The sequence below is a fragment of the Peromyscus eremicus genome, chromosome 2, assembly GCF_949786415.1.
Source record: "Peromyscus eremicus chromosome 2, PerEre_H2_v1, whole genome shotgun sequence".
Classification (NCBI taxonomy): domain Eukaryota; kingdom Metazoa; phylum Chordata; class Mammalia; order Rodentia; family Cricetidae; genus Peromyscus; species Peromyscus eremicus.
Window position 1 is genome coordinate 17,641,244 of NC_081417.1, and position 21,154 is coordinate 17,662,397.

The 21,154-nt window shown below is 39.1% G+C and overlaps 1 protein-coding gene across 1 annotated transcript in view; it reads right to left on the minus strand.

Moving 5' to 3' along the window:
- The window catches only part of Slc26a7 (solute carrier family 26 member 7), a 125,437-nt gene that overhangs the window by 39,105 nt on the left and 65,178 nt on the right, over window positions 1-21,154 (minus strand). Inside the window, exons 6-9 of the mRNA XM_059253885.1 lie at window positions 13,064-13,216; window positions 9,125-9,207; window positions 6,938-7,085; window positions 4,826-4,939 (exon numbers count right to left, since the gene is read on the minus strand). Coding sequence (XP_059109868.1) covers window positions 4,826-4,939; window positions 6,938-7,085; window positions 9,125-9,207; window positions 13,064-13,216 — 498 coding nt within the window. The remainder of the gene's footprint in view (window positions 1-4,825; window positions 4,940-6,937; window positions 7,086-9,124; window positions 9,208-13,063; window positions 13,217-21,154) is intronic.

Consider the following 21,154-nt stretch of genomic DNA (forward strand, 5'->3'; position numbering starts at 1 on the left):
TTGGAAGTGAAGAGAAGCGTGCAAGAGAGGGAGCCAGGGGACACTGAGCTCCCGCCCAGAGTTAACATTCCAGTTCAGACAGGAGGGAAATAAGAAACAGTGTTCACTTGTGCTCTTTGTCTTACTCTCCCAAAGGCTGTTCTGAGATCCACAAGGAGAGCATAGCTAAGAGCACTTCCACATCTGGAGGATGAGTGTGTGTCTGTCTGACTAGAGTGTGTGTCTGTCTGACTACAGCACTGCTACTAACTGATCAAGTGTCTTTCATTATTCCTATTTAAACAATTCGATTAAATTTCTGAAACACTGAAGTCTTTGCCTTCTACTCACTTACATAAAATAGTCCCAGATTCCCTGCCCAATAATCGCCATGCTAGCTCCTAAGTACTTGAAATATGACTAGTCCATATTAAGATTGGTCTGCACATGTAAAATATATACCAGATCCCTAAGCTTTATTGAAGAAAAAATACAAAAACAATATTGTATATAGTTCTTTAATCCATGTTGAAATTATAATAATTTTATCTTATTAGGCAAGTTAAAATGTATTAAAATCAATTTTAATAGGTTTTCTTTTTTAAGATGTGGTCACTATATAATTTAAATTACTTGGGTAGCTCATATTATATTTCTGTTGAACAAGACTTCTTTAAAGTATGTGATCAAATATCTGATTTTAAATAGAATCTTTCCAACAACAATGTACTACAATACATTTAAATTGTATTAATGACCACACACATTGCCTTCGGTCTGTCTGACCAGACTCTCAGCAGACAACAGGGTTCTTGAGGATGAACTACTGCAAACTGGATCCCTGGGCTGGAGAGACAGCTCAGCTGGTAAAGTCCATGGCGTGTGAACAAAAGAGCTGGGGTTCTGATGCCCAGAACCCACATCACAAAGGCTGGCCATGGTGGCCACATACTTACAATTCCAGTGCTAGGGACGAGGAGACAGGTGGATCCTGGGAACTCACTAGCCAGGCAGCCTAACCTACTTTGTAAGATTCAGGCCAACAAGAGACCCTGTCTCTAAAAAACAAGGTGAAAAGCGCCCGTGGAATGACACCCAGGGTTGACCTCTGGTCTCTGCACTCATGGGCATGTATATCTGCAAATGCACATGCATTTACACGCACATGTACATGGACAACACACAGAAAGACAGGCAGGCAGGCAAAGCTAAGCAACCGAGAAGGCTTGTCTAAGAAAGCACTAGAGTGAGTAGAAAAAATATATTTCCGAACTGTGCAAAACCTTTTCTGGGACTGAAGGAAGAAATAAAATGATGGTGTTTTTGTTTTATCAGAAAGATCACTCTTTCCTGTTGCTTGTAGAGCTGGGGATTGAATCCTGTGCACAGCAGACAAGTGCTCTACTATTAGCTACACCTCCAGCCTTAAATAGATAACTACACAGAAATATCACAGTGAAGTATTCCTATGAGGATACTGAAACTCTGGTAGGTGGTAAAGTAATTAATAAGGGTAATGTGCTTATCACCTGTGCTTTGAGGCGTTGTAATTAATTAGATAAAAAGTTGAAGGGCCCCAGGTTAATTTAGTGGGCATGCATTCCAGGGCCTAGGAGAGGCAGAGCCGCTGAAGGGCCTGCGCTGTGAAATCATGATGTGTGGAAAAAGGCTTTCACTAGTAGCCTATTGAGAGCCTAACTTTGGAGATCTGGTTAGAATTCTCTTCAGCCACACCAGTTGTCAACTATACCTATATACACTTAGTGGTTACAACATAAAAGGTCTGAAATGGATACCAAATCATCCTCAATTTGAGCATGCACATTAGTTCGGATTCTCTGTGCAATTGGACAGGCATGGTTAGGAAGCAGTTTTCACCTCAGCAAGCAGACTATCCTGAGAATACTCTGCTGGTGGGCTTTATTGTTTCGCTAGATTCATTTCTTTTGAAGTTCAATACATAGTTTGCAGGGAAAAAAATCTTTATTAAGTAAGAAGCCTTTAGAAATGTTCTCTTGTTCTAACCGTTCAAACATGTAACTCCCTAGAACGAATCCCTCTCTCCCCATCCTAGTAAATGATGTTATTGACCTGCTCAGATTGTACACTTAGGACAAATTTTCTAAAGTGTTCTTTCTCTTAAGCATTCAATGTTGGAAGTTACAAAGGCTGATCAGAGTTTTCTTGTCACTGATACAGGGATAAGAAATGCATGCAAAGCACCTAAGGCCAGAGAGAGCACACATCGTGGTGGAGCCACCTCAGGGCTGTATTTCAGCCTCTTTGTCCATAAGATAGTGACACTATCATCTTCCTCAAGCACCCTCAGCAAGTGAGGGCCAACTAGGATGAGAAAACCATCCCAGGAGAAGGCCATCCCAGCCACACAGGTGTCTTGACTTAAAAACAATAAAACCGCCGGGCGGTGGTGGCGCACGCCTTTAATCCCAGCACTTGGGAGGCAGAGCCAGGCGGATCTTTGTGAGTTCGAGGCCAACCTGGTCTACAGAGCGAGATCCAGGAAAGGCGCAAAGCTACACAGAGAAACTCTGTCTCGAAAAACCAAAAAAAATAAAAAATAATAAATAAATAAATAAATAAATAAATAAATCCGTAATAAAATCAATTGCAATCATTGACATTTCAAGAATGTTTTTTTGTGTGCTTAGGTGTTTCCCTAGTTCTGCATGTATTGATTCGTTTAATCTTTATAGAGTTACAGTTCTCCTTGATCAGCTGAGTCCATTAAGCTAGAGGAGTTGAGTTACTGGTGCAAGACCACCCACCTGTATGTGATGGCACCGGCAGGCAAGCCTAGCTTCTAGAACCTACTCAATATTTTTCATTCATTGAGCCTAAACATGAAAATACCCAACCTAACGTAATCCATTTTTATCAGAGATCCTGGGGAAAGTCTATAGAAGCCTAGACTTTTACAGGAAGGAGTCGTGAAAGTAAACGATCACAAACATTTAAGAGTAATTCACAAAAAAAAGTTTGTGCCAACCAAGAGACACTATGAATCTATATTTGAATGTCAGAAATCCAAGCTTACATAAGAATTTTGCTTCTTAAGTTATGGTTATTATTTGTTAAACTGTAACGTATTCAAAATCGATGGTTGTGTGTCCCTCTGCTCTATGGTGTATAGTATCAGTCTCACTCACTACTTTATTATTTATCTGTATTTATATTGGTACTTGCCCCCAAGGTTGCAAATCTACACTTTTCTTATGCATTTTCTACAGCTTAAAAACTATATTAAATATAAGATAAACCTCTAATAAAAGTTTGAATTTTCACATAAAATAGTTTATGGATTCTCATTCAATTCTTATTTTATGCATGGATTGTTGTATAATGGTTAGTTGTTATTGTCAATTTCTTACTATATACATCAATTTTCTTGATTGGTCATTGGTTAAGAGTGCAATCACTCTGAGTTTAAATCCAAGCTTTGCCATTCCCTAGGTCTATGACCTGGTATTGTATAGCAGTTTGCAGAGAAGCTCCTTAAGCCAGAAAATAAACAACTCAAAGTAAGCTTCAGGAAGCTCCTGAAACTGACCAGATTTACTAGGCCCCTCTCTTCCAAGAGTAAACAATAAAAGCTGCAGAGAGAGAGTCAGGGGCGGACAAGTAAAGCTGCAAATACCCTGAGACCAGACCAGGTGCCTGGAAGAAGCAGAAACCAGTTAGCTAAGCTACTTGAAAAGGTTTAGACCAACCGAGGCACGTGGAAAGGACACTCTCCAACCTGTTGAGCTGCCTGCAGACTGTGCAGTGTGTTCCCAACTACCAGCTTTTGTGAGCTGTCATCCATGGACTTTGGTGGTACATCCATCTTTGAGTCATTTCTGCTCTTGTACGTAATCCCTCACACGTATTACTATATGCAACCCCAATAAAAATCATTAGTTCTCCAAGTTGGACTTTGTTGGTATCTGCACTGTACATACATAGATCTGTTGTGGGATCCTTATCTGAGATGAGTAGATGTGTATGTGTGTTGGGTCTCCCTAGGAAAAGTTTTGTACACAACACCTGGATCAATTATTTCAGCCACATTTCCCTCAACTTTCTCACACAGAAACAGAGAACAATTTTACAACTTTCAATGAGTTACCTAAGAGATTGAGTCCATTTATATAAAAAATTAGACACACAATGCCTGACACATAATTCAATATTGTTTCCACCACCATCAGTACCATCATCTCCATCATCATCATCATCATCATCATCATCATCACTCTGCCATTATGCAGCATAATGCCTAATATAGATCAGGCTTGCAAAAAAAAAAAAAAAGAATCCTTTTGAGTTGCTAATATATATATCAAGTGTTTCTTTAATCCCAAATATTCACATATATAGAATGGTACTTTGGCACATTTGCTCATTGCTGTATATGCAATGTTAGTGTCGAGAACTGATTCTGCATAGACTTGGTTATCTTTTATTTCAAGGAAGTAAGCAAATAGAAAAAAAGAAAGAAAGAAAAAGAAAAAGTCATCGAGACTGGTTAGGTTAACTGAGACACCACTAGATGGAGCCCCGGCTTCAAGATTGCTAATAATAAAATAAAGCTGCCTTGGGTGCAGAATTCAGCAGTTTGCTCCTTGAATCATTGAGCCTGTGGGAAAGTCATTAATGGGGAAAGATAAGAAAAAGAGGGGGAGAGAGAATGGGAAAGAGGGAGCAGGAGAGGGAGGGAGGGAGGGTTTCTAGAAGCTGCTTAGAAAATACAAATTAGCAACATTTTCAAGGCTCGGTACCTCTCTCTTCTAGTCTGAGAAGGGATGGCGGCCCCACAGTCCCTCTTTCCCTGCAGAATGGTTGTTACCTGTGTCTTTGCTCCTGTGCTGTAGAGACCAGCCGTCCTTCCCATGGCAGCAGCACTTGGGATACAGAAGAAAAATGAAGGGATCACATTGCTGAGGCCGTGGGCCAAAAATTCCTGCAAGATTAGTTATGGGAGAATAGAACATTTCTTTATCACAATCCCCTTCTAGAGTCCCAGGTACAATTTGTCAAAGAATGAAGCTTGTTTATGCTGTTACTATTCTTCTCATCAGCTGAGAGGCAACAGTTTATAATAAAAATAGTCAATGTCCGTTGACTGTCATCCTCCAAGACTATTCTGAGCACATCACTCTTTCAACTCTGACAACAAACTTGTGAGGAAATTCTATTTACTCATGATTTCCATCGTCCATGTCTATATTCTCAGTCACCCCAGTCTGAGTTCTGTTCCCACTTTTTCCTCACAACATCTGCCTGACTAACTCCAATGACTCCTTCTTCCCTTACCTGGTATAAAGATGCATTTTCCACAGTTACTTATTTCACCCTTCTTTAAAGTTCCCTTCCAGTGGCTTCTCGGACCTCACACTCCAATTTTCCCTCCAGCTCTCTGGCTGTCGCTTCTCAGTTTCCTTTGTTATCTAACCAGTTGCCAATGTAGGACTATTTGTCTTGTGTATCTACATCTTAACTACACAGATATAAACAGACAACTCCCGCATTTACATCTTCAGCGTGGACTCCTCTCCTGAACTTCAGACTCCCATATCCAACCTGTTATTTGGTATTCACATTTGATGGCTAATGAAAACTCGGTAACTGGTCTACAGGGCCCTCGAATCCCAATCACATCCTCCCATGTCTAGCCCCCAACTGTACATGATTCTTCCCAGAAACTCCAGATGCAATCCAGTGTGCATCCACATAGGCTTTTCCTCACCAGGGCCTGCTCCAGTCACCATGTTTCTACTGGATAAATGAAAACTCCTCCTAACACCCTGACTGCCCCTATTGGCACCAGTTACTGTAAACAATCATCTCTGGCCTCGGAGAGATGTGGTTCTGACAAGAAAATATAGACAGCAAGTAGACAGACTTAGACAGCAAGTAGAGAAGGGTGTAGAGAGGCCTGGATGTGAGGAGTTTGGTCAACAGAGGTCTTCCTGTGAAGTGAGGATCTGAATGAGAAAGTTGTACAGATGTGTGAGGGGGCAGGATTCACAGAAAATAGAACTGTGAGTGCAAAATTCCCTAGCCAGAATCTCAACTAGTGAGTTCAAAGAAGATACAGAAAGTGTGGCCAGGACATATCATAAGAGACCAGATAAGAAATGGGATCCTGAAGACATACAGCCGTGTAAGTCATGGCAATGAGGTCTGTGATTTGAGCATGGAAGGAGGAAGGCCCTGAGAGTTTCTGAGTGGATGAAAACATTCATCAAAGTAGTTCATTATTTTATCCTTGGAACCTATAGCAGGGCTTAATATCCACATATCCCGAGAGAACTGAGGCCAATAACCTTAGCATGAGTTCTGTGTGCAGGTGGCAGTGTGCTTGTAGGCAGTACACTGCAGCTTCTGTGCAGGCCCACAGAGCAGTGTGGGGCCTTGAGGCATCACAAAGATACTGGGAGAAACAGATTCAGGAAACAAGTGTGCATGCACTCTCAAGTACGCAGGAACAGGACTTCACACCCTGTAGTGTCGACATATTAGTTATGTGTCATGAAATGACAAATAACGCTTGGCATCTCTCCTAAAACCAAATAAAAGAACATGAAGGTGTATGTTTCTAAAAATGTGTTTTAAGGGTCAATGAGATAACTCAGCAGGTGAAGTCATTGGCCTCAAAACCTGATGATCTCATTCCATCTCAGGACCCACACGGTGAAGAAAAGAACTAAATCCTGGAAGCTGCCCTCTGACACACATGCAAATAAAAGGAAGGAATGAACAAATTAATGTATTATAAGCTGGGAACAATAGACTCTCAGCTTCCGGGAATGACTCGGAGACTTTACTGCTTTCTTCTGGCCATTCTTGCTACACATTAGAAAAGCTGTATTTTCAAAACATTTGACCTTTTCAGTGTCTAAGTGTCTATGGAGCAGTAAAACACACTGGCTAGAGAGGGGCTGGGGGCACACTCTACCTGGTTGTCATCAACTGAATATTTGAACTTCTTGGCAGATCCTTGAGCAAGAGACAGAGAGGCCACGTAGCCTACAAGCGCAACTCCAAAAGCTTCGGTGAGCACTGCAGAGAGGATGTTCATGGGTGGAGCGCGGGGCGGAGGAATCCTGTGGAGAGGGAGACTGGATTGAAGGTACCAACCTTCCTCTCATTTGTGTAACAACTTGTCGTGAATTCCACTGCAGTAATGTTTCTAAAGTTTACATGGAATACGTGAAACCCCCGAGGGAAAAGCTAAGCATTCTTTTCCGGAGAAGCCCTGTTATTTCACTATTATTTAGCAGAGAAGCAAAACTGTAGGAAACACCACAGGGAGAGCCCCGTGCATTTAGCTGACACTCACGCCAAGGGAATTCAGGTCATACCGCAGAAATTCTGACTTGACAAAAGTTTCTTGTAGGAAACAAAAGCATATCTGGGCCTTCGTTTCATTTGAATTTTTCCAAATATTTATTTGGCTGGCACTGGAGCTGGGTTTCCTCCCTTGAATGCTGCAGGGTTTCAGGCAAACACTAGCTTACCTTACTGTCGGCTAATCTCCAAATATGCCGTTGACTTCATTAAGGTAATTACATTTCTAACTCAATCCTTTCATGAGACAGTTAATCATGGCTTACACAAACTAAAGAAAATATGTAGGAAGAGCTCATCTACTCTCTATTGCAAAATAGACCACATTTAACTTCATTTCAAAGAAGTCTTTAAAACATTTCTCAGATAATACCCAGCCATTATGTCTTATTGTCCCTTGAAAACCATGTAAGCCAAATGACCACTTATATATCCCTTATCATTTTGGGAGACTTATCCCACACACACACACCCAAAGAATCCCTATGGTAAAAATAAAAGAAAAGGGAGAAGTGATTTCATACTGGTTGGTACCTTACTATCTAGTGTGTGAGTAGAATGTGGGCTCTTTCTCATTAACTGTTTCATTCAATTTTCCCAACAACCCCAAATCAAGTACACCACAACCACTGTAGGGATGAGAAAATGTTTGGAGGGAGGTTACAAGGGGAACAGCTGAACTGGGCTTTGGTCTCAGCTCTTGGTTTTCAAAGCCATACGTTTTTGCAATTTCTTAATAGTGTTTCTGGAAAGGGAATTCAAGTAAGGGTGAGCAAGGATAGATGGAAGGCAGTCATGAATTTTTGTTACCCACTTACTAACCCTTATTCTCAAAACAGATTTTTATGAATATGCTTGCTAAGATACATATCATACAAAACTTGAAATGAAGAAATGGAACTCTTATTTCATTAACGTTAAATGTAATTAATAACAACAGGACTGAAGAAGAAACAATTCATCGGCTTTCAAAGGAAAGGCTTTAGGAAACTAGGGTTGATTGAGGAAACCTTCCTTTACCTGCATCTGCATACGCCGGTAAGCACAGGATTTCTTAGAATTAACCTTTTTTAGTTTCTGAGAATTTTTCTATTATTTCTTTGTTTTAAGGGAGTGAAAAATAAAATATAGAAGACCCAACTACTTTTAACTTTGTCTCAAAATTTTTACACGTCTGTGTTATACAGCCTAGAAGAAGGGACTAAGTCCTAAGGTGCCCATTTTTCTCTCGTCGGGCTGTTTTTTGGAAGGACCTTTGTCCTTTCACAATGTTAAATATGGGAAACATTCTCTTGCAGCCTAGTGGAAAACCAGAGAGAGGTGGGGAGCCAGGCCAGCTCTACCTTACTCTTCTCTATAACTCTCTACTCAGGCCCATGGGCTTCCAGTTCCACAGGATGCTTGCTTACATTTATCATAACTTTAGTGAAATAAAAATGACCACAAGAAAATGTGTGGCTGAGAAATTAAGTTGGGCCAAGTCCAGAAATTTGCAAATTTAGCAACCTCCATTATTTTTCTAGCCATATCTTTGTAAATACTTTTGGAATCTTTTACTTGAAGCAATGCTGCATAAGACAATTACATGCTTATTTAATAACAGGCTAGCTTATAACCTAAAAAATTACTGTTTTTCTCCACATGTTGGTTTTGTCGTTTATAACAAAAATTAATTAGAATTTTGCCTCATACAGCCACAAAAAGAAATGAAATCCATACGTACCCAGGCCCAGGCCCTTTGAACACCAAAAACAAACACTCAGATAAACACATATTAAAAGAAAGGCTACATTACCCATTTGGAATGTGTCCAACTACTTCTAATCCATATGTGTTTTCCATGTTGGTACAATAGCAAGCAAATGAGGCAGCAATGATCTGTGTGGTTCCATACAAAAAAGAAAGAAAGACATATATATGTGTGCGTGTGTGTATACTAGCAGGCTTTCAAACACCTAAGACCACTTAAAAATACACATTATATGTCCCATAATTACTATTTATTAATGAAATGCTAAGAATTAAGCCAGGAGTGGTGTTGCATGTCTGTAATCCTAGCTGTCAGGATGCCGAGACATGAGGATCTCAAATTTGAGAGCAGCTTGGGCTATACAGTAGTTCCTGGATCACAAAAAAGAAAAGAAAAGAAAAATAGGGGGAAAGCTAAGGAGAAAATGATTAACAGGCACAGAGTGAACTTGGCTATGAAGCATTAGCTTCTGAGGTCTTAGAACGCAGTTCAATAAATATCCACCATTGATAATGATTAACTGTGTATTCTAAAATCTCTGATAAAAGGATTTAGAATGTTCCAGTACAAAAGAATGCAAAATAACCAAGACAATGGCTATGCCAATGATTTTGATCTGATAATTAAACTGTAACCACAATGTCACACTGAACTAATTATTATGCAAAGTCACCAATCATGTGTCAAGTACAAATCTAAAATACACTTCTAAAATTCAAGATGTCCCTCTGAGTTTTCAAAGTACAGTATGTATAATCTCATGTTTTTTCTCACATTCTGCTTTGTACTCACCCAAGTATGTACAGTTTTGAAGGCCCAAAAGGCATAAAATGTAGTGGTGTGTGTGTGTGTGTGTGTGTGTGTGTGTGTGTGTGTGTGTGTACGTACTGTATTTCAACCAACTTTTCTCTCATTACATGAAGGAATGCTTTATGAGAACATTATCCCTCTGTGAGAGCAACCTCTCAAGAGCATAAACTACTGTTCAATATTCTTACTCTGCTAGTAGTAAATGCTGGTTTACAGCCTCATTTTTTTTTAAATAATTTGAGGCTTTATCTCCTTCATGAAGTAAAACATGCCAGTTCCCAGCCTGGTGGGACAAATGACTTTCAGATAGCCCTCAAGGAGGTTCAGATAACTTATTTTGATGTTATTGAGATATTCAAGCAAGGTCACTTGCCCTGTCTACAATCATAGCCAGTGTGTCTATATGTGCATGTGCATGTGTGTGTTACATGTGTGCATACATATTTGCCTGTGTGGGGGCACATATGTTTGCATGTGTGCAAATGCGCAAGGATTCTTGTACATGTGGAGGACCAAAGTTAATGTTTTTCTGCTATTCCTCCTTATTCGTTGAGATAGGGTCTCTCAGTCAAGCCCAGAGTTTCTCTATATGGCTAAGCTGGATGGCCAGTTCGTCCTGGGGATCCCCTATTACCGTCTTCCAAGGCTGGAAGTCCAGGCAGTCTGCTGTGCCTGGGTGGCATTTAGAAGACTTCTGGGTGTCTGAACTTTAGACCTCACACTTACGCACTTAGCGGATGAACTAGCTCCTCAGCCCCACAGTCATCTTTAAGCACATGTCAGAGCCAGGTCAGCCTCCGTGGTATTGGCGATGTCCCCCAGAATCTTTCACCCGTTTTCACAGTCTTTCATCTCAGCTCTGGGACTTCCAGGTTGTCTAACCTGAGGCACTCTCTTTACACTATGTCAGTTTCTGCTCCCTGAGAACATAGCCTGGGCCTTTTAGGTAGAGATCTTAGGTTGATCTGAAGAGATGCTGACGATAGCTTACATCAGTTCTTCTGACCTGTTACTACATAGTTTCATGACACACTGTGTTGGGTTGTGGTCAAATTGTATTTGAGATCCTAAATACAAATGGCAAAAAAAAAAAAACTACCAAATTGGGCTAGTAAAAGAATATCGATTGGGATAAAGTAAAAACTAGTTTTATCACCTAAAATGAACCTTGAAATCTTCTATAGACAAATAGAAATGAAACAATAAAAAACAGTATGGAATGATTCATCTTCTTAAAATGGATATATCAATCATACACTTAAAGTACAAATTCCCCATAAGCATGGCCAGAGAAAAAGCATAACAAAATTACAGTATAAATAAAGAACATCTAACAATCAATGCTCAATACTAAGTAGCGGTCTTTGTAGTTATGTTCCTAAGTATGCCTTCAGCTGATGTTTAACTGAATTTACAAAAATTTCTAAAGCATCAAATATGTTTAAAAAGCAAAATATTACTTTGGATTTAACAAAGAAAAGGCAAGAATAAACTATATAGATATTAATGTGATATAATAGTTATCTCTAAGTTACTGAAATGGTCATGAAGACAGCAAGCACCTTGCTTCCTCGCTGTATTTTGATAACATGATTAAGTTTCTTTATCTTGAGTTCACCGGTTCCTCTTTAGTAGTTTGTTAGTATTATAGGTATATACAGGCCAGCACGGCTCTTCGGCTCTTCGACATGGGCAGGAAGGGATTCTGCCCCGGTTGCTAAAGATAGTTCTAATCTGGCTCTCCTCCAACTGTCATGTTCCCTAATAGTTGGAAGCTTTATAAGAAAAAAGAATAGGTGCCCAACTCAAATTCTACCCTTGTTTCTCTTCCATTCTGCAGACACTCAAGTATCTGTCATTCCCTGCCTATACAGCACCAGCCTGGTTGCAGCAGATCTTCCTTACCAGAGCGACCCAGAGACCCAGGGAAGACCAAGGGGCAGTGGTGATGGTGCAGTGGATGTGTCCAAAACTTGACAGTGGTTCAGGGGTATCCATGTGTGTATATAGGATACCTTATGAGTGTGATGAAGCTGGTGGGGGGAGGGAAAAGGCAAGCCTACTCACACGGCCACGTTCTCTCAGACTCGCTGGAGTAGAATTCTCTATTCTAACTTGCTTTCTGAGGTCATCACTGAGATACAGTAGTTGAGGTAAAAAATGAATAACAACAACAACAAAAAAAACAGAACCTTCTTTCTTTAACATTATGTTCTGCGACTTTTAAGTATTTGGGCTTGCACTGGGGCTTTTGCCAAGGGTCTGGAAAGTCCACGCCATCTCAAGAATATCTGTCATTTTAGAAATGATCCTTACCAACTTTTTAGAGAATGTCAGATGCTTTATGACTAGGTTAGGGACCTGTCTCCCGAAGGTTATTTTCAAATTTTGGTTTTATATAACTTTTAATATAGATTTCCAAGATACAATGGACATTTCTTAACCTCTTCCAAACTTTGAGGTAAGATGACATGGATCTTGCCATCAAAATTTCAATCGATGAAGTTATTTGGATACCATTTATAATATACATGAAAATCCAAGGACCATTTAAAGCTCATTAATGAAGACTGTGGTCATGTCAATGTGATACTTTACTAAGTGATCCTGGGAAAGGCTCTTAAAACTTCAGTCTTTAGAAGCAAGATATGATGTATTTTTCCAGTCACAAACATATTTTGAAGAACCAACCCTGGTCAATGAAAATCCTGAGCATCTTTTCAAAGAGGTAAAATTAGTTCAGTAACAGGAAAATCAACAAACCTTCCAATCATTAATGAGTATTTGCCAGATAATAGTTTAATGTGTGTCACAGAGGTGTCATAGCAATAGCACAGGGTGTCATATTTTATTACTTTGCATAAGATCATACCCAATATCATTGGAGACTCACTCTTAGATATGTCTCTTATAAGATCTCAGGCGATATGTCCTCTTATTTTTATAAAAAATTGAAAGCATATGAGAAATGCTGTGTAAATTGAAAACATATGTCCTTCCTTTTTAAAATTATTGACTCAAAATGTTTCTTAGATTAATGTATATCCATGCAAATTAGTCTTTCATTAATGAGACACAGGAACGGCTGTGGGTTGCTGTAGAAAATATAGTAAGCATCTGCAGACTTTACCCTCGCCCCCGAAAACAACTAAGTGTTGTTGATTGCATACTTACCAAAACCAAGTCGACGGGAAGAACAACTTTGATTTTTTTTTTAAACTGTTCATTCAGCTCTTTAACGAGAACAAGGACAACGATGCTCAGTAAGGATAAGAGCAGAGCTTCCAGCTGAACAGACTTGATGTTCTCAAAAACATATGCGTAAATCTACAGGAATGAGAAAGGAACAAAGTCAGGACTGCCCACAAAACCCCGAGCGCAAACCTGGCCCTAAATAAACTCCGTGGTGCTTTACTAAAAACTCCTAATGACCGGAAGATGCAAAGGTAGGGAGAAGAATAAATGCTAGAAGAGAAAGCTGTGTTTTCATGCATAAAATTCTCTTGTCCTTCATTCTTCCATCAAACTCAGGTCGACTATGTACGACACTAATAAGGAGCCAGAGGACAAGTCCCCTGGCTCCTTCCTTGGCACGTGAATGAGCAAAGAGACCCCCACCTTTTGAATCCCACCACTCTCCCAAATTTAACAGGAAAAAAAACACACACACACACATACACACACACACACACACACACACACACACACACACACACACACGTATGTCAAGAGCTGGTATTTAATTGACATCAGACACTTGGCTTATTATAATCTGTTACCATGTTCTCAGCTACACTGCATTTGTTTGTTTATCACCACATATGTATGACAGTGCTAGGTCGACAATGGTGAACAGTTTAGAAACAGCCTTAACATTCACAGACTTCACCATACAATGTAGGGACTACTACTAAATTAATCAATTAGTACAACATTATGGTAATAACATGGTTTGGATACCTGAAGTATATAACTGAATGTATGAACAATGAAGGTAGCCCTTCCAAAACCAGTAAACAGGAACAGAACAGGCAACAGATAGGAAGAGGTAGGCGAAAGAGTCTGTGGAAATATTTTTCATTAAGGTCACATTTATAAAACTCAGAGCCTAGACTATGAAAGTAGTGCATGACTTCCAAAAATGCATGGTCAAGAAACCAATACATTGGGAGAACCAATCTCCGGAGATGGCTCTCTCTGATGGCTCAGAATTCAACAGTGCAGAACCCACATTCAAAAGCCTGAGCAATGACATGTGTCTATCAGCCACGCACTGGAAAGGGAGACAGGAGGATCTCGGGAGCATGCTGGACAGCCAGCCTAGACATGCCTCTAAGCTCCAGATTCAGTGAGAGACCCTGTCTCAAACAATAAGGCAGAGATCAATTATCAATTACCTTTGACCTCCAGATGCCTGTGTACCCACCATACACACACACACACACACACACACACACACACACACACACACACACACATATGCTACCATCAAACAATTTGTGACTATGAAGAAGATATAATAATAACACATTAATATTTGATACTCACTGCTATTAACCTCGGCAGAAAAATAAATTTAGAGTAAAGTCAAGGAAAAGAATAAAATTAAAATCTGCATAAAGTTGAGAGCTTGTATTTATTCGACTAAGTGTCAAAAACATTTAGCTCAATAATTTAGAGTTTTGTGGGTACTTGCTTACCTACCAGGTTGACTTGAGTTAAGACACAGGACATATTTTAAGGAATTCTAAATTATGTGTGAAGAAGAAAAATAACTAACTTAAATCTAACTTTTGCTCTATATAAACATTTGATATTAAGCAACCTCATTTGAATATTGCCTTTTAATTTGATTTTGCATGTATATAGACTAATGTTTCTCCTCCCCCTTCTTGGACATACCTGAATTGTACAAATTGAGCATGGTCACTAACCTTCTAATAATCCTGACAAAGAAACTATAGTGAAGCTTCACTGGGTGAAAACAACTCAAGCAGTATCAGGTTGTCCAAAATGCACTTTAACTTACAGAGAAAGCAATAATAATTAATAACAACAACAACAACAACCATCCATGTGTAATCAGATACACTCATTTAGAAATACATCATAGAACATGGAACAGGTAGTTTTGCTTGGTACTGCTCACACCACTATACTTATTCAGTGCCATTTGGAAGATTTTCAGCACTGCACTATCATCGCTACATGAGATGCAGATAATACTTTTCCTATCTGTTACTACACATTGTGCATGAAAACTGTTCACAGCATCCCTACAAGTGAAGAAACAATCCATTTTTCTTATTTACCTACAACTCAAAGCCCAAGATAGAAATCCAGTCAGGAGGCTGTAGAGATGGTTCAGTGAGCACCAACTGGTCTTCCAGAGGACCTATGTTTGATTCCAAGCACCCACATGGCAGCTGACAACTGTACCTCCAGTTTCAGGGGATCTAATACCCTCTTCTGGCCTATGCAGGCACTGCAGGTGAATGGTGCACACATATACACTCAGGCAAAACACCCATACACACAAAATCAAAATTGAATTATTTTTTTAAAATCAGAAATAGAACGTTTTCCTCAGTGTGATATATTCCAGTGAGTATGGGCATAAGCAGAGTGTCAAGAAATTCTCTCAAAATACAAGTCTCTGTCCAGTGGTTTGAGGATAAGTGAGAATATTATTGAGATTATTCGTCCAAAAGAGCCAATCATCCAAATGTCTTAAAGCACTTATATTATTCTTTATGCATTTTGCCCATGAGATTAAAAGTATGCCATGACAATGAAGCTCTCAATCTATACCAGATTGTTATGTAATGTGCATTTTGAGAACATATGTTTGCTGTAATACAAATGACCACCCCAGAATGAAAGGAATGAGAGCCCCCCTCGGGGATTTTATTGTCTGTCTGGATTAAACTACAGCTCGTCAAACAAAGCATGTCTTACAAGATGCTCCAGAAGATCATGGGAGTGGGGGTGGGGGTGGGCAAAGACTCGTTAAAACAAGAACACAGAGCATAATAAGAGAACAGGCTGGAGGAGTCCTAATGACTGTCATGTGGACCCACTGAGAGAAGTCACAAGCTAAATCAGCTTATGGAATATGGGTGGCACATGCGGATGCTGCAGAGCTGGAGGTAAGGGCAGGCACAAGCATCTCTATATGGTCATTTAATAGTGCTCTGGGTATCCTAAACACATGGTAAGCTTCTTTTTCCTATAAGTCTGGTTGTCTTGATACGCTGGTACACACTCTCTACATGAGTTAAAAATTCCTAAAGGGATCATCATTGACTTCTCAGAGTTCAGAGAAGCAACAGCAATGCTGTACAGATGAATAACCAAGTTTGTTAGAACTGACTGATCAACTTAGTAAATTAGTTCAGGGCTTCTGAGACTATAATACTAGTTTGTTATATGACATAAAATGGAAATCCATATATACATAAACAAATCCATTTTGAGACAGCTCAGAGAGTGAAAATTACTTATTCACTGCATATACATTGCTACATTTAATTTATTTAGATGTGAGGTTTTTATGAAACACTACATAGGTACTTTTACACATCCAAACACACTCATGTTTTTAGCTGAGTTGGCCATTTTTTATAAGTTTATCTATTTTTACAGTGATGGACTCTCAACTCCTTGAATAGCATTTGAAAGAAAGTAACACTGCCGAGTGAATTAACATTCTGTTCTAATATAGCAAAAGTAACAATATGCCTCTGGATGGGAGAGAGCGAAACATGACTAAGATTCTGAAAGAGGAAAGGCTGGATCGTATATAAATGCCTTCTTTTCTCAGTGTGGAAACTTGGGCTAAGCCTCTGAGGTGGGTCTGTAGTTATGGCTGCATCCACTCATGCTTAGTGAAGTTCCATTTTGTGGGAGGCAATGAGATAAATACTGGTTACCACCACAGAAAATTGCAAGTAATCTATCTTTGGTGTGGTCGATCTGATATAAATGATCAAATGCTTAGTACATAAAATCGTATAAGAATGAAGCAAAATTGAAGGCAGAAAAGCTCACAGTATTAGCTAACTAAAAAGCAAAAGGCCTCCCTGAAGTCACACCCATTCAGTCGTTTTCCACTGCACAGTAATGACTGAGGCTCTAAGACCTGCACTGAGGTGCAGTCATGCAGGAAGAAAATTCATCCAGAACGTCCACTTTCAAAGCTTCATGACACAAAGAGAAATATCTCACATGCTTAGAAAATATTAACAGGTGTTAAATACATAATGGACTGTTTTTTCAATACTCAGTTAACTAGAAATACCAGTCACCCAAATGTTTCTCCTTCTCCAGCATCCTGGTTACTACAATAAAATATAGACGAGGAAAAATTAGTTACAATATCTTAAAGTATGAGGACAACATTGATAATAAATATTCATTAGTAATTCTGGACTACCTACAAGGGGATCACACAGAACACTTGAATAAATTATTTCCATGAAAAATGAAACACATAAAACCTTCAGTATCATTTATTCTGCCTGTGCCACCTCTGTACTAAGGATCTGTCATGAGAAAGGTTGCATTTCACTAGGGAAACAGGAGAGTATCAGTAAAACCAGAAAGTTCTGCTAAACGTCAGCATTCTATTTTAATAGTAGGTACAAACTAATAACTGTGGCTCTATGGGTCTTAATTTTAAATATATGATTTTGAGTTAGTCATCAACCACAAGGCCAGGACTTTTTCCAGAGGGAAAAAATGCTAACATTCACACATGCTTATTACATGTGCAAACTGTAGTCAGAAATTGCATTTGCCTGATCTGTGTACAAATCCATGTTTGGAAATATGGACGTTCCCTACATTTTGGGAAGAACGTCTTCTGAAGTAGGACTCATTGAACCATTTTGATCATGTAGCTGCCATGGTCTCACAATGGATCCAGTTTCCTGAAGAATCTGTCTGGTTGAACAGCTGGTAATGGTCTGCACATCTGCGGGATACGTCTTGGAGGCAAAGTGCAAGAGTTGAGGGAAAGAAGCAGAAAATTTTTGACTTTCCCTTAAAAGGATTTTAAGAAAAGAACTATTCTGTCTGCCCCTCCATCATGTCAAGCTTGTATCTGTGGATGGTGGGTCTCTCTCAGATCTCAGTCTTTCCCTTGAAAGTCATGTTTTCAGAACAGAAGTGTATGACCACCTGAAGCACACATTCCTCCCCAGCCACCCTATCAGACCACTTCCATCAAGCAGTGACCATTTTTTCTTTCCTAATACTGCATGAGATTCTTGCTCATCATTTGTATTTGTATCCACCCACTCGACTTCACATCCTCCCTCATGGAGAACAAGGACAGGATCTATCAGCTGCATCGTCAATACTTATAGACCTGTCAACAAAAGTTGTTGACTACATATATTCTAGCAGTTCTTTAATCAAGGGTGAATGCTGCTTTCTTCATCACTTTATGGAAGTCAGAAAAATATTTCCAGATTGTTGCACTCTTACTTACAGCAACAATCATACCATTCCAGTGCATTTACCCATGAGCCTCGGCTGCCCCAACATGATCCTCCATCATAGTTGTGTTCAACCTGATGATATTTGACTCCAAGCTCCTGGTAAGTCCTCACATCCCCAAAGCCATCTTTCATCATTCTCAAACAAATGTTTAAACAAGTTCCCCTGTGTCTAAGATTTGGATATCTCCTATCAACCTTGCCTACATACCATTACATTATTAAATATTTTAAGATCAGCACTGATAAGCTTCTTATAATTCCTTCCCCCAAAGTAGTGAACACAAATACCAAAAGAAAAGAGAAAAATATTGAATATCAGTCTCAGCTTACATTTTCATTAGTACAAACAAAGCATCGGAAAGGACAGAAAAACAACATTCTATATATTTTTACATACATTTCAGATTGACAATTGTATCTCATGCTGGGAACAAATCCATTTGCTCTTGCTTCAAGGGACAAATGAAGTCTCAGGCCAGAATGGGAAGCACGGTATGTCAAGCAGCTAGGGACAACATGGGCACACAGAATTCTCTTGAACCAAACATTCAGCCAAGCATACCATGGCCCACGTGGCACTCAGCCATCCCTTGTTTAGAAAAATAAGCTTAATTTGAGTTACTTGAGCACTGGGTTTTGTGGTGGTGCATTTTTCAGTGAACTGTGGAGGATGGAAGGCGCTTAGCTCAAGATGGTTGAGTTGCAAAAATATTTGCTCTCTGATTTAGAACTTGCAAGTAACCTTTGTCGTAAATATCCGTGTAATTGCCCTATGTTCGCATTTTCTATCCTCTGCACTACTGATTAAATCATGCTGAAGATGAAGATTCTGTTTCTCTCTCTTTCAACTTGTTCTGTCTTTTTTTAAATATATATTGGCATTCATGCAGTTCACAACAGAAATGTCACAATATCTGCAGAGAAAATGGGGGCCCTTCATAAGCCACCAAAGTGTATTCTTGATTTGGAGTCCCAGAGGTCCTATGTCTTTAAAGTAGATTTGTTCTCCAAATATAAACTACATACTTAGTTGTGATCTCATTCTCTATAAAAGAAAATGTTTCATTGGCTCTGATTTTCTTCTGATTCCACTTTATTAACATTCTTGGGTTTTGCTTTTGCAGTCTGTGGACAGCAAACCAGAGAAGCACTGTGCTTGTACTTCAGGGTATAGATACACACGAAACTGTTTTCCATTTTAGAAAGTCTGCATTTCTAATGCTGGAAATAAAAACTTCCAAGAAGGGTCACTAGAAATATTGCCAAGTTTGCCTTCTCTCCTGAGTTTAATGCACAGAACTGTGCATAATCATTTAGAACAGTGCTCACATGAAGCCAGGCCAGCAGAATGAACTTTGCCAAATTTCTCATAGGCTGCTGAAGGCTCAACACTGGCGCCTTCTCAAGGAAATCCACATGTGCAAATATGAACGAGGAATTTCTGTCATTTTTATTATGCCCTTTGGGGAAAACACCCTTTCTAAGTAAGACATACTTCATCATCTCTCAGTTTTTAAAAAGTATTTTATTTTCATTCTAAAGAATTAATGTTTTCTGTTGTGTTTGGAAAACCAACTAACATATGAGTCAAATACCTGACTCTGCAGAATGATGAGGATAGAGCACTTTAACTGTTGAGCCTGAACTCCAAGACAGAGTGACTTCTAACATGACTATTTCAGTTTAATCTTAAATATATTAAAATATAGCACATAGTTTACTAAGTGTCCTTATAATTGTCCAGGAGATTTGGGACAGGATTAATGTAAAATTACAAATACAATTTAAAATACAGACTTCCTCAAGTCTCATAATGAGCTCTCATTAAAAGCAGAAATATTTATTTTCAAGGTTTATAAAATTTCAGTTCATTGTGATTTTTAAACTGCAAAAAGACCTCTGGATTTATTTTATTGTTTCATCTTGTGAATCTGACTAAAAGTCTTTTGGGGAGGAGAAGTATCAGTATTTATTACTTAATCAGAAGTGTGAAGAATCTAAACTTTTTATATCTATTCATCACCAGTAAGAAGACAGTGGCTGTCATTTATTGAATAGCTATGTTCTAGCTTTTTTTTTCAATTAACCCCTCAGAATATAATTGTCACCAGTTAACAAAACTGACAGCAGATCATTTGTTCAGTCCCTATTGTACCTATGATCTGAATCTGGGTTTCTTGAATTCTAACGTTCAAACCCCATTGTTACTTCTATGGAAAAAAAATAAACACTAATTAGTTACCTGGTCCTAATAAAATCACAAAAACTAAAAAGTAACTCAGAACAAAAGTTAATATTTTACCCTCCAAATAGCTGAAGAATGTATTACAATGTTCTTCAAAGTCACTACAAAATAACTATGTTTACTCATTAAGGAAAGTTTCCTATGAAGTATAATGCAGGTAGAAATTTGAACAAAGAGAAAAGCGAAGTGAGGCATGAAGGAAATGAGGAAGAGAAATAATAAGTGGCTAAATTAGACCATTGTATCAATTCTTTTTAAAACTATGGAGGTGTGATGGCTAATCGGAGTTGTCAACTTGACTGCACCTATCTGGAATCAATAAAAACCCAAGCAGCTGGACACGCCTGTGAAGGATTGTCTTGATTGGATCATGTGAGTAAAAAAGACCCACATTAAATCTGGCCACACCTTCTGGTTGCCAGTCTACACAAAAAAGGCAAGGAAGAAGGAAGTTTTTGCTTTTTCCCTGCTTACCCTCATTCTGACTGTCAAGCTCATCTATCCTGATGCTGAGGC